General features: G+C 44.5%; 1 protein-coding gene across 2 annotated transcripts in view; it reads right to left on the reverse strand.

Moving 5' to 3' along the window:
* The window catches only part of LOC143773576 (uncharacterized), a 182,900-nt gene that overhangs the window by 117,311 nt on the left and 50,900 nt on the right, over window positions 1-14,689 (reverse strand). For both annotated transcript variants that reach the window (XM_077260980.1, XM_077260981.1), the window contains exon 4: window positions 2,153-2,471. In XM_077260980.1, coding sequence (XP_077117095.1) covers window positions 2,153-2,471 — 319 coding nt within the window. The remainder of the gene's footprint in view (window positions 1-2,152; window positions 2,472-14,689) is intronic.

Here is a 14,689-nt window from a genome sequence, read left to right on the forward strand (position 1 = left end):
GGTGTCATGTCAACAGTGAAGCATCTTCAGATTATTCCTCAAACAACCATTAATAACTTCACTGGCAACGTACCGAACAGGGTCGGTTTTAGAGAAAGTGGGGCCCTGGACAAAAAAAAAAGTGGGCCCCAAATGCTAACATATTGCACCATCACACAAACATTTCGGTTGCATTTACATGCGCTGATTTTAGGCTGCTAAAAGAGCGTGATCGATAAAATTGAAGATGTTTCACGCTTGTTTCCCGGCCTCTTTACAGCGGCTGAGAAACAATGATGGGGATAGAACAATCACTAGTAAATCAATCTGTCCCCATACAGTATCATGTTATCAGCAGCATATCTGCAGTTTTCACAGGGCGATGTGCTGCTGAGAACAATTATTTTTGATCTGACATAAACTATCCAATCATTCAATGAATAGGCAGAATTTTTGTTTGCTTAGTACTGTATAATACATCCCATAGTCCTCCAAATAGTATAATGCACCCCATAGTCCTCCATATAGTAGAATATGCCCCATAGTCCGCCATATAGTACGAGTCCATATAGTATAATAAACTCCCCATAGTCCTCTGTATAGTATAATACACTCCCATAGTCCTCCATATAGTATAATACACTCCCCATAGTCAGTCCTCCTTATAGTATAATACACTCCACTGTCCTTCATATAGTATAATACACTCCTCATAGTCCTCCATATTGTGCAATGCACCCCATAGTCTTCCATGTGGTTCAATGCACTCCCCATAGTATAATGCATCCCATAGTTCTTCATATAGTATAATGCATTCCCCATAGTCCTCGATACAGTATAATGCAGGTCCCATACAGTACATATAGTATAATGCACTCCCCATAGTCTGACAGAGTACAATGCAGTCCTCCATATACTATAATTTACATCATAGTTCTCAATAGAGAATAATGCAGCCCTGTAGAATATAATGCAGCCCCACAGTCCTGCAGTATTATAGCTGCCACTGATATTATATATATATATATATATATGTATATATATAATACAATACTTACCTCTCCTCCTCCCCGCTGCTCAGATCTCTGCAGAGCTTCTCATCAACTCCACTGCCCAGTACACAGCATGGTACGAGATGAAGTGACGTCATCATGCACCCTCTGCATCAGAGGCAGAGGGGAATGATGTGGGAGGGAGTGTCATCTGAAGCTCTCTCCTCCATCATTACTTTCAACTGTATCAGCATTTATGAGGCTGATACAGTTGAATGCGGGGAGGTGGTGTGGCACTGGCACCGGGCCCCATAGTGGCCACGTGGTGTGCCGCTATTAGTGGCACACCACTGGTTCGAGGCCCCTAGGAAGCGGGGGGCTCTAGGCAGATGCCTAGTCTGCCTACCCCTAAGGTCGGCTCTGATGCCAAGGTGTTTGTGTGTTTCTGCGATTGGTGCATGAAGTTAATACTGAATAACTCAAGATGTTATGTAAATGATGAAAAATGATAATAACATTTTCAAATCATTAACATTTCTAATTCATCCTGTGATTTTCACAACTCCATGATTTTTCCTTCTTGGTGTTGCAATTTCAATGGTAAAAAGTCTCAAATCTGATGCATACAGATGTACAATAGAGGTACCATCCAGCTTTATGGAAGCTCCTTCATGGCTCCATACAAACCAGAACCATAATATAGTCATATACATGAGATCTAAATATTACATTAAATGGGATGAAACGGCCACAGTTAGATCTGGATTATTTTCATACTGATATTCAGCATTCATTATATAAAACTCAAATGAAAAAATATAACTGAGAAAAATAAATATTAATTGGAGGAGTTTGTGCATTATTCTTGGCTGGGAAGTTTATAATAAAGATACATACATTCTGGCAAATACAAAGATCCAAATTGGATCACAGTCATTGGGCTAATACTAAAAAACATTAACAGCTACACATTCATGTGCTTACAGGAGAGTTATAACTTACAGGATCATCTGATTTTTTTTTTACATTTAATATTTCCTTTAACTGTTTCTGTGACAGGACTAAACTTCATATCTTACTTCAGACGGTTATTCGAGGATCAGATAAGCACATTGAAGGCCACTAATTGCTAATAGAAATATTTTTTCAATCTGCTTGTGAAAACCTGCAAAATATCTTACTTTTTGCTTTACTGCCAGTAGGTCAGTTTTGGCTCTACTCATCTCTAGGTCTTTGTCTCGCTTTCTGAGGTCCTCTGATTGCTCCTCCAGTTTTGCTTGAGCCTCTCTTAGGAGTTGAACAAGATCTGAACGTTTCTGGGCACTTTCTGACAAAGATGCTCTGAGGTCAGTTTCTGATCCACTCCAGCCTTTGCGGCTCAATCGCGGCTCCATGCCACACTCCTCTGGTGACCAGCTAGAAAGACGAGATAGGGAACTTCTTCTTGACAGTGTTGGGCTGGACGCGTTCCTAGTATACTCTGAGCTAATGGGAAGTTTACTGAAATACAGATAAAAGATAAATGCTTTTTAGCAGTTTTAAAATTGTGGAATAAAATATATAAAAATGTATTATTATAAAATGATACTCTATTTTTTCTTGATAAGATATTTATGGTAAATACAAACTCGTTACCGTAGCTAAAGTATAGAAATCATCAACATTAATGGATATTTGTTTTTATTAAAATATACAGTGGGGGAAATCCTCTGTATCTAGCTATCGCCCTATATCACTTCTCCCCTATGCCTCAAAACTACTGGAGCAACACGTCCATCTTGAACTGTCCTCCAATCTCTCTTCCTGCTCCCTCTTCACCACTTACAATCTGGCTTCCGGTCACACCACTCCACTGAAACTGCCCTAATTAAGGTCACCAATGACCTATTAACTGCCAAGAGCAAGCGACACTACTCTGTCCTTTTCCTCCTGGACTGTCCTCTGCCTTTGACACAGTGGACCATTCCCTATTATTACAGACCCTCTCATCCCTTGGCATCACTGACTTGGCCCTATCCTGGATCTCATCTTACCTAACAGACCGGACGTTCAGCGTCTCCCACTCACACACCACCTCCTCACCTCACCCCCTATCTGTCCAAGTCCTGCAAGGTTCAGTCCTAGGGCCACAGCTCTTCTCCATTTACACCTTTGGCCTGGGACAGCTCATAGAATCTCACGGCTTTCAGTATCACCTCTATGCTCATTACACACAGATCTACATCTCTAGACCAGATATCACCAGCCTACTAACCAGAATCCCTCAATGTCTGTCCGCTATTTCATCCTTCTTCTCCTCTAGATTTCTAAAACTTAACATGGACAAAACAGAATTCATCATCTCTCCCCCATCTTATGCGACCCCACCAATGAAACTATCCATTACACTAAACGGCTGTCCACTCTCCCCAGTCCCACAAGCTCACTGCCTCGGGGTAATCCTTGACACTGATCTCTCCTTCAAACCACATATCCAAGCCCTTTCCACTTCCTGCCGCCTTCAACTCAAATATATTTCACAGATCCGTACATTCCTAAACCAAGAATCTGCAAAAACCCTAGTCCATGCCCTCATCATCTCCCGCCTCGATTACTGCAACCTCCTGTTCTGTAGCCTCCCCTTGAACACTCTTGTACCCCTCCAATCTATTCTTAAGTCTACTGCCTGACTAATCTACCTGTCCCCCCACTATTTCCTGGCCTCTCCCCTCTGTCAATCCCTTCACTGGCTCCCCATTGCCCAGAGACTCCAGTACAAAACCCTAACCATGACATACAAAGCCATCCACAACCTGTCTCCTCCATACATCTGTGACTTTGTCTCCCGGTACTTACCTGCACGCAACCTCTAATCCTCACAAGATCTCCTTCTCTACTCCCCTCTTATCTCCTCTTCCCACAATCGCATACAAGATTTCTCTCGCGCATCACCGCTACTCTGGAACTCTCTACCAGAACATACCAGAACGAAACCTTCAAAAAGAACCTGAAGACCTACCTCCTCCAACAAGCCTACAACTTGCAGTAACCACCGATCTACCAAACCGCTGCACGACCAGCTCTACCCTCACCTATGGTATCCTCACCCATCCCTTGTAGATTGTGAGCCCTCGCGGGCAGAGTCCTCTGTTATGGTTCTCAATGGCAAGAGAACATAGCCCAGCATACATAGGAACTAGCTCTTGGAAGGATGGAAACTTAAACTGACCATGAACTAAACCTGCCGCACAACTAACAGTAGCCGGGTAGCGTAGCCTGCGTTTTATCCCTAGACGCCCAGCGCCGGCCGGAGGACTAACTAATCCTGGCAGAGGAAAATATAGTCCTGGCTCACCTCTAGAGAAATTTCCCCGAAAGGCAGACAGAGGCCCCCACATATATTGGCGGTGATTTAAGATGAAAATGACAAACGTAGTATGAAAATAGGTTTAGCAAAATCGAGGTCCGCTTACTAGATAGCAGGAAGACAGAAAGGGTACTTTCATGGTCAGCTGAAAACCCTATCAATACACCATCCTGAAATTACTTTAAGACTCTAGTATTAACTCATAACATCAGAGTGGCAATTTCAGATCACAAGAGCTTTCCAGACACAGAAACGAAACTGCAGCTGTGAACTGGAACAAAATGCAAAAAACAAACAAGGACAAAAGTCCGACTTAGCTGGAAGTTGTCTGGTAGCAGGAACATGCACAGAAAGGCTTCTGATTACAATGTTGACCGGCATGGAAGTGACAGAGGAGCAAGGTTAAATAGCGACTCCCACATCCTGATGGGAACAGGTGAACAGAGGGGATGATGCACACAAGTTCAATTCCACCAGTGGCCACCGGGGGAGCCCAAAATCCAATTTCACAACAGTACCCCCCCCTCAAGGAGGGGGCACCGAACCCTCACCAGAACCACCAGGGCGATCAGGATGAGCCCTATGAAAGGCACGGACCAGATCGGAGGCATGAACATCAGAGGCAGTCACCCAAGAATTATCCTCCTGACCGTATCCCTTCCATTTGACCAGATACTGGAGTTTCCGTCTGGAAACACGGGAGTCCAAGATTTTTTCCACAACGTACTCCAACTCGCCCTCAACCAACACCGGAGCAGGAGGCTCAACGGAAGGCACAACCGGTACCTCATACCTGCGCAACAATGACCGATGAAAAACATTACGAATAGAAAAAGATGCAGGGAGGTCCAAACGGAAGGACACAGGGTTAAGAATCTCCAATATCTTGTACGGGCCGATGAACCGAGGCTTAAACTTAGGAGAAGAAACCCTCATAGGGACAAAACGAGAAGACAACCACACCAAGTCCCCGACACAAAGCCGAGGACCAACCCGACGCCGGCGGTTGGCAAAAAGCTGAGTCTTCTCCTGGGACAACTTCAAATTGTCCACCACCTGCCCCCAAATCTGATGCAACCTCTCCACCACAGCATCCACTCCAGGACAATCCGAAGATTCCACCTGACCGGAGGAAAATCGAGGATGAAACCCCGAATTACAGAAAAAAGGAGACACCAAGGTGGCAGAGCTGGCCCGATTATTGAGGGCAAACTCCGCTAAAGGCAAAAAAGCAACCCAATCATCCTGATCTGCAGACACAAAACACCTCAAATATGTCTCCAAAGTCTGATTCGTCCGCTCGGTCTGGCCATTAGTCTGAGGATGGAAAGCAGACGAGAAAGACAAATCTATGCCCATCCTAGCACAGAATGCCCGCCAAAATCTAGACACGAATTGGGTTCCTCTGTCAGAAACGATATTCTCCGGAATACCATGCAAACGAACCACATTTTGAAAAAACAGAGGAACCAACTCGGAAGAAGAAGGCAACTTAGGCAGGGGAACCAAATGGACCATCTTAGAGAAACGGTCACACACCACCCAGATGACAGACATCTTCTGAGAAACAGGAAGATCCGAAATAAAATCCATCGAGATGTGCGTCCAAGGCCTCTTCGGGATAGGCAAGGGCAACAACAATCCACTAGCCCGAGAACAACAAGGCTTGGCCCGAGCACAAACGTCACAAGACTGCACAAAGCCTCGTACATCTCGTGACAGGGAAGGCCACCAGAAGGACCTTGCCACCAAATCCCTGGTACCAAAGATTCCAGGATGACCTGCCAACGCAGAAGAATGAACCTCAGAAATGACTTTACTGGTCCAATCATCAGGAACAAACAGTCTACCAGGTGGGCAACGATCAGGTCTATCCGCCTGAAAATCCTGCAAGGCCCGCCGCAGGTCTGGAGAAACGGCAGACAATATCACTCCATCCTTAAGGATACCTGTAGGTTCAGAATTACCAGGGGAGTCAGGCTCAAAACTCCTAGAAAGGGCATCCGCCTTAACATTCTTAGAACCCGGTAGGTATGACACCACAAAATTAAACCGAGAGAAAAACAACGACCAGCGCGCCTGTCTAGGATTCAGGCGTCTGGCGGACTCAAGATAAATCAAATTCTTGTGGTCGGTCAATACCACCACCTGATGTCTAGCCCCCTCAAGCCAATGACGCCACTCCTCAAAAGCCCACTTCATGGCCAAAAGCTCCCGATTCCCAATATCATAATTCCGCTCGGCGGGCGAAAATTTACGAGAAAAAAAAGCACAAGGTTTCATCACGGAGCAGTCGGAACTTCTTTGCGACAAAACCGCCCCAGCTCCGATTTCAGAAGCGTCGACCTCAACCTGAAAAGGAAGAGCAACATCAGGCTGACGCAACACAGGGGCGGAAGAAAAGCGGCGCTTAAGCTCCCGAAAGGCCTCCACAGCAGCAGGGGACCAATCAGCAACATCAGCACCCTTCTTAGTCAAATCAGTCAATGGTTTAACAACATCAGAAAAACCAGCAATAAATCGACGATAAAAGTTAGCAAAGCCCAAAAATTTCTGAAGACTCTTAAGAGAAGAGGGTTGCGTCCAATCACAAATAGCCCGAACCTTGACAGGATCCATCTCGATGGAAGAGGGGGAAAAAATGTATCCCAAGAAGGAAATCTTTTGAACCCCAAAAACGCACTTAGAACCCTTCACACACAAGGAATTAGACCGCAAAACCTGAAAAACCCTCCTGACCTGCTGGACATGAGAGTCCCAGTCATCCGAAAAAATCAGAATATCATCCAGATACACGATCATAAATTTATCCAAATAATCACGGAAAATGTCATGCATAAAGGACTGAAAGACTGAAGGGGCATTTGAAAGGCCAAAAGGCATCACCAAATACTCAAAGTGGCCCTCGGGCGTATTAAATGCGGTTTTCCACTCATCCCCCTGCTTAATTCGCACCAAATTATACGCCCCACGGAGATCTATCTTAGAAAACCACTTGGCCCCCTTTATGCGAGCAAACAAATCAGTCAGCAGTGGCAACGGATATTGATATTTAACCGTGATTTTATTCAAAAGCCGATAATCAATACACGGCCTCAAAGAGCCATCTTTCTTAGACACAAAGAAAAAACCGGCTCCTAAGGGAGATGACGAAGGACGAATATGTCCCTTTTCCAAGGACTCCTTTATATATTCTCGCATAGCAGCATGTTCAGGCACAGACAGATTAAATAAACGACCCTTAGGGTATTTACTACCCGGAATCAAATCTATGGCACAATCGCACTCCCGGTGCGGAGGTAATGAACCAAGCTTAGGTTCTTCAAAAACGTCACGATAGTCAGACAAGAATTCAGGAATCTCAGAGGGAATAGATGACGAAATGGAAACCAAAGGTACGTCCCCATGCATCCCCTTACATCCCCAGCTTAACACAGACATAGCGTTCCAGTCGAGGACTGGGTTATGAGATTGCAGCCATGGCAATCCAAGCACCAACACATCATGTAGATTATACAGCACAAGAAAGCGAATAATCTCCTGATGATCCGGATTAATTTGCATAGTTACTTGTGTCCAGTATTGTGGTTTATTACTAGCCAATGGGGTGGAGTCAATCCCCTTCAGAGGTATAGGAGTTTCAAGAGGCTCTAAATCATACCCACAGCGTTTGGCAAAGGACCAATCCATAAGACTCAAAGCGGCGCCAGAGTCGACATAGGCATCCGCGGTAATAGATGATAAAGAACAAATCAGGGTCACAGATAGAATAAACTTAGACTGTAAAGTGCCAATTGAAACTGACTTATCAAGCTTCTTAGTACGCTTAGAGCATGCTGATATAACATGAGTTGAATCACCACAATAAAAGCACAACCCATTTTTTCGTCTAAAATTCTGCCGTTCGCTTCTGGACAGAATTCTATCACATTGCATATTCTCTGGCGTCTTCTCAGTAGACACCGCCAAATGGTGCACAGGTTTGCGCTCCCGCAGACGTCTATCGATCTGGATAGCCATTGTCATGGACTCATTCAGACCCGCAGGCACAGGGAACCCCACCATAACATCCTTAACGGCATCAGAGAGACCCTCTCTGAAATTCGCCGCCAGGGCGCACTCACTCCACTGAGTAAGCACAGACCATTTACGGAATTTTTGGCAGTATATTTCAACTTCATCTTGCCCCTGAGATAGGGACATCAAGGCCTTTTCCGCCTGAAGCTCTAAATGAGGTTCCTCATAAAGCAACCCCAAGGCCAGAAAAAACGCATCCACATTGAGCAACGCAGGATCCCCTGGAGCCAATGCAAAAGCCCAATCTTGAGGGTCGCCCCGGAGCAAGGAAATCCTGACCTGCTGAGCAGGATCTCCAGCAGAGCGAGATTTCAGGGACAAAAACAACTTGCAATTATTTTTGAAATTTTGAAAGCAAGATCTATTCCCTGAGAAAAATTCAGGCAAAGGAATTCTAGGTTCAGATATAGGAACATGAACAACAAAATCTTGTAAATTTTGAACTTTCGTGGTGAGATTATTCAAACCTGCAGCTAAACTCTGAATATCCATTTTAAACAGGTGAACACAGAGCCATTCCAGGATTAGAAGGAGAGAGAGAGAGGAAGGCTGCAATATAGGCAGACTTGCAAGTGATTCAATTGAAAGCACACTCAGAACTGAAGGAAAAAAAAAAAAAAAAAATTTTTCAGCAGACTTCTTTTTTCTCTCCTTTCTCTGCCAATTAATTTAACCCTTTGTGGGCCGGTCAAACTGTTATGGTTCTCAATGGCAAGAGAACATAGCCCAGCATACATAGGAACTAGCTCTTGGAAGGATGGAAACTTAAACTGACCATGAACTAAACCTGCCGCACAACTAACAGTAGCCGGGTAGCGTAGCCTGCGTTTTATCCCTAGACGCCCAGCGCCGGCCGGAGGACTAACTAATCCTGGCAGAGGAAAATATAGTCCTGGCTCACCTCTAGAGAAATTTCCCCGAAAGGCAGACAGAGGCCCCCACATATATTGGCGGTGATTTAAGATGAAAATGACAAACGTAGTATGAAAATAGGTTTAGCAAAATCGAGGTCCGCTTACTAGATAGCAGGAAGACAGAAAGGGTACTTTCATGGTCAGCTGAAAACCCTATCAATACACCATCCTGAAATTACTTTAAGACTCTAGTATTAACTCATAACATCAGAGTGGCAATTTCAGATCACAAGAGCTTTCCAGACACAGAAACGAAACTGCAGCTGTGAACTGGAACAAAATGCAAAAAACAAACAAGGACAAAAGTCCGACTTAGCTGGAAGTTGTCTGGTAGCAGGAACATGCACAGAAAGGCTTCTGATTACAATGTTGACCGGCATGGAAGTGACAGAGGAGCAAGGTTAAATAGCGACTCCCACATCCTGATGGGAACAGGTGAACAGAGGGGATGATGCACACAAGTTCAATTCCACCAGTGGCCACCGGGGGAGCCCAAAATCCAATTTCACAACAGTCCTCTCTCCTGCTGTACCAGTTGTGACTTGTATTGTTTAAGATTATTGTACTTGTTTTTATTATGTATACCCCTCCTCACATGTAAAGCGCCATGGAATAAATGGCGCTATAATAATAAATAATAATAATAACGATAATAATAATTTGAATCCTTGCTGATTTTGTAAGTTTGCCCACTGACAAAGACATGAGCAGTCTATAATTTTAAGGGTAGGTCAATTTTAACATTGAGAGATAGAATATCAAAAAGATAATCACATTGTATAAATTATATACATTTATTTGCATTTTGCAGTGAAAAATAAGTATTTGATCCCTCTGGCAAACAAGACTTAATACTTGGTGGCAAAACCCTTGTTGGCAAGCACAGGAGTCAGACTTTTTTTGTAGTTGATGATGAGGTTTGCGCACATGTCAGGAGGAATTTTGGTCCACTCCTCTTTGCAGATCATGTCTAAATCATTAAGATTAAGATAAGTTTCTTGAAAAGTGACACCCCCTTAAACAGTGAAATCAGACAGTGATAATCACTCTGAAGACACTTAACCATATTTCTCCTGAATTATTTTTCTTTATAATCAAATTAAAGTTCAACTTTGTGTTGGGTTTTCTGTGCATATGTAGGACAGAGGTCTAGCCATCCTGACATTCACTTTAAAAGCCCGATATTTTAATTTAAGTATAGTGCTGTTGTGGATTCTGTTTGTGGGCTCCCTCTGGTGGTTACTGCTGGTACTGGGTGACTTTGGTGGGTTGCGGCCTTTGGTTTCCACCTGTCCATCAGAGGCTGGGTGTTTCCTATTTTACCTGGCCTTTCTGTCATTCCCTTGCCGGCTATCAATGTATTCAGATGTGCTCTGTTTGGTTCCTGCCTACCTGCTCCCAGATCTTTCAGGATAAGCTAAGTGCTGATTTTCAGTTGTTTGGTTTTTTTTGTCCAGCTTGCTTATTATGTCTCTATGCTAGCTGGTAGCTCTAGTGGACTGAGGTTCTCCCCATGTGCCATGAGTTGGCACATGGGTTCTTGTAATCTCAGGATGGTTTTTTGATTAGGGTTTTTTGCTGACCGCTCAGACCCCTTTTGTATCGTTCTGCTTTCTAGTTTACAGCGGGCCTCAATTTGCTAAACCTATATATATCATCTCTATGTGTGTGCCTTCCTCTCATTTCACCGTCAATACATGTGGGGGGCAACTATACCTTTTGGGGTTCATCCCTCTGGAGGCAAGTGAGGTCTTTATTTTCTCTGCAGTACTAGTTAGCTCTTAGGCTGGTGCGTGGCGTCTAGAACCAACGTAGGCACGCTCCCTGGCTATCTCTAGTTGCGTTTGTCAGGCGTAGGGCAGCGGTCAGCCCAGGTTCCATCACCCTAGAGCTCGTCCGTTATTTATTTGTACCTTGCTTGTCCTGTGCTATCCCTAGCCATTGGGGATTCATGACAGTATAGCCGGCCAGCAAAGTGTTAATTGTTTGGGCTGAAGCAGGAGAACAAGAAGTGTTTAAGGGAAATTTTTTTTTTTTTTTTTTTCCCTTCAGAGTTTTGCTGCCTAGCCCTTAATTGCTGTCTAGCTGCTTCTTACCTCCTCTTAACCCTTGAATGGCTCTGATCTTAGCTGTTTAACATGGATGTCCAGAGTTTGGCTTCCAGCCTGAGTAATCTCGCGGCAAAAGTTCAAAACATACAGGATTTTGTTGTTCACACTCCCATGTCTGAACCTAGAATTCCTATTCCAGAGTTCTTCTCTGGAGATAGATCTACCTTCCTGAATTTCAGGAACAATTGTAAATTGTTTCTTTCTTTAAAATCTCGCTCCTCTGGAGACCCTGCTCAACAGGTCAGGATTGTAATATCTTTCCTGCGGGGCGACCCTCAGAATTGGGCATTTGCATTGGCACCAGGGGATCCTGCATTGCTCAGTGTGGATGCGTTTTTTCTGGCATTGGGATTGCTCTATGAGGAACCCAACCTGGAGATTCAGGCTGAAAAGGCTTTGTTAGCCCTCTCTCAGGGGCATGATGAAGCGGAAATATATTGTCAAAAATTTCGGAAATGGTCGGTGCTTACTCAGTGGAATGAGTGCGCCCTGGCTGCAAACTTCAGAAATGGTCTTTCTGAGGCCATTAAGGATATTATGGTGGGGTTCCCTACGCCTACAGGTCTGAATGAGTCTATGGCTATGGCCATTCAGATTGATCGGCGTTTACGGGAGCGCAAACCCGTGCACCAGTTGGCGGTGTCTTCTGAACAGGCACCTGAGACTATGCAATGTGATAGAATTCAGTCCAGAAGTGAACGGCAAAATTATAGGCGGAAAAATGGATTGTGTTTTTATTGTGGTGATTCAGCTCATGTTATATCAGCATGCTCTAAACGCACAAAAAGGGTTGATAAATCTTTTGCCATTGATACTCTGCAGTCTAAGTTCATTTTGTCTGTGACTCTGATTTTTTCACTGTCTTCCATTTCCGTTGATGCCTATGTGGATTCGGGCGCTGCCCTGAGTCTTATGGATTGGTCATTTGCTAAACGCTGCGGTTTTAGTCTGGAGCCTCTGGAAGTTCCTATTCCTCTGAAGGGAATTGACTCTACACCATTGGCTATGAATAAACCGCAGTATTGGACACAAGTGACCATGCGCATGACTCCCGTTCATCAGGAGGTGATTCGCTTCCTTGTACTGTATAATTTACATGATGTACTAGTGCTTGGTCTGCCATGGTTACAAACTCATAATCCTGTCCTGGACTGGAAAACAATGTCTGTGTTAAGCTGGGGATGTCACGGGGTTCATGATGATGCACCTCCGATTTCAATCGCTTCATCTACTCCTTCTGAGATCCCTGAGTTTTTGTCTGACTATAGGGATGTTTTTGAGGAGCCTAAGCTCAATTCGCTCCCCCCTCATAGAGATTGTGACTGTGCTATAGAATTGATTCCTGGCAGTAAGTTCCCTAAGGGTCGTTTATTTAATCTGTCACTGCCAGAGCATACTGCTATGCGGAATTATATTAAGGAGTCCTTGGAAAAGGGACATATTCGTCCATCTTCGTCCCCTCTGGGAGCAGGTTTTTTTTTCGTGGCAAAAAAAGATGGTTCCCTGAGGCCTTGTATAGATTATCGCCTTCTGAATAAGATTACAGTCAAATATCAGTATCCATTGCCATTATTGACTGATTTGTTTGCTCGCATTAAGGGGGCTAGGTGGTTCACTAAGATAGATCTTCGCGGTGCGTATAATCTGGTGCGGATAAAACAGGGTGATGAGTGGAAAACCGCATTTAATACGCCTGAGGGCCATTTTGAGTATTTGGTAATGCCTTTTGGACTCTCCAATGCTCCGTCAGTCTTTCAGTCCTTTATGCACAATATTTTCCGTGAATATCTGGATAAGTTTATGATTGTGTATTTGGATGATATTTTGGTGTTTTCTGATGACTGGGAGTCTCATGTTCTACAGGTCAGGAAGGTGTTTCAGGTTCTGCGGGCCAATTCTCTGTTTGTGAAGGGCTCAAAGTGTCTCTTCGGAGTCCAGAAGATTTCTTTTTTGGGGTACATTTTTTCTCCTTCTACTATTGAGATGGATCCCGTCAAGGTTCAGGCAATTTGTGACTGGACACAACCTACATCTGTTAAGAGTCTACAGAAGTTCTTGGGGTTTGCTAATTTTTATCGTCGGTTCATTGCTAATTTTTCCAGTATTGTTAAACCTTTGACTGATTTGACTAAAAAGGGTGCTGATGTTGCTGATTGGTCTCCTGCGGCCGTGGGGGCCTTTCAGGAACTTAAGCGCCGGTTTTCTTCTGCTCCTGTGTTGTGTCAACCAGATGTTTCTCTTCCTTTCCAGGTTGAGGTTGATGCTTCCGAGATTGGAGCGGGGGCGGTTTTGTCACAGAGAAGTTCTAATGGCTCGGTGATGAAGCCATGTGCATTCTTCTCTAGAAAATTCTCGCCCGCCGAGCGCAATTATGATGTGGGTAAGCGGGAGCTTTTGGCCATGAAGTGGGCATTTGAGGAGTGGCGTCATTGGCTTGAGGGTGCTAAACATCGTGTGGTGGTCTTGACTGATCACAAGAATCTCATTTTCCTTGAGTCTGCCAGGCGTTTGAATCCTAGACAGGCTCGTTGGTCGTTGTTTTTTTCTCGTTTCAATTTCGTGGTTTCATACCTGCCAGGTTCAAAGAATGTGAAGGCAGATGCTCTTTCCAGGAGTTTTGTGCCTGACTCTCCTGGAGACTCTGGGCCTACTGGTATCCTTAGGGATGGGGTAATATTGTCCGCCGTATCCCCAGACTTGCGACGTGCATTGCAGGAGTTTCAGGTGGATAAACCGGATCGTTGTCCACCAGAAAGACTGTTTGTTCCGGATGATTGGACCAGTAGAGTCATCTCCGAGGTCCATTCTTCTGTGTTGGCTGGTCATCCTGGAATATTTGGTACTAGAGACTTGGTGGCCAGGTCTTTTTGGTGGCCTTCCTTGTCTAGGGATGTGCGTACCTTTGTGCAGTCTTGTGAAGTATGTGCTCGAGCTAAGCCTTGCTGTTCTCGGGCCAGTGGGTTGTTGTTATCCTTGCCCATCCCGAAGAGGCCTTGGACGCACATTTCCATGGATTTTATTTCTGATCTCCCGGTTTCACAGAAAATGTCCGTTATCTGGGTTGTGTGTGACCGCTTTTCTAAGATGGTTCATTTGGTGCCCTTGCCTAAGTTGCCTTCCTCCTCTGAGTTGGTCCCTTTATTTTTTCAGAACGTGGTTCGTTTGCATGGGATTCCGGAGAATATCGTTTCTGACAGGGGATCCCAGTTTGTGTCTAGATTTTGGCGGACGTTTTGTGCCAAGATGGGCATTGATTTGTCTTTCTCGTCT

Source organism: Ranitomeya variabilis, chromosome 5 (genome assembly GCF_051348905.1).
Source record: "Ranitomeya variabilis isolate aRanVar5 chromosome 5, aRanVar5.hap1, whole genome shotgun sequence".
NCBI lineage: Eukaryota > Metazoa > Chordata > Amphibia > Anura > Dendrobatidae > Ranitomeya > Ranitomeya variabilis.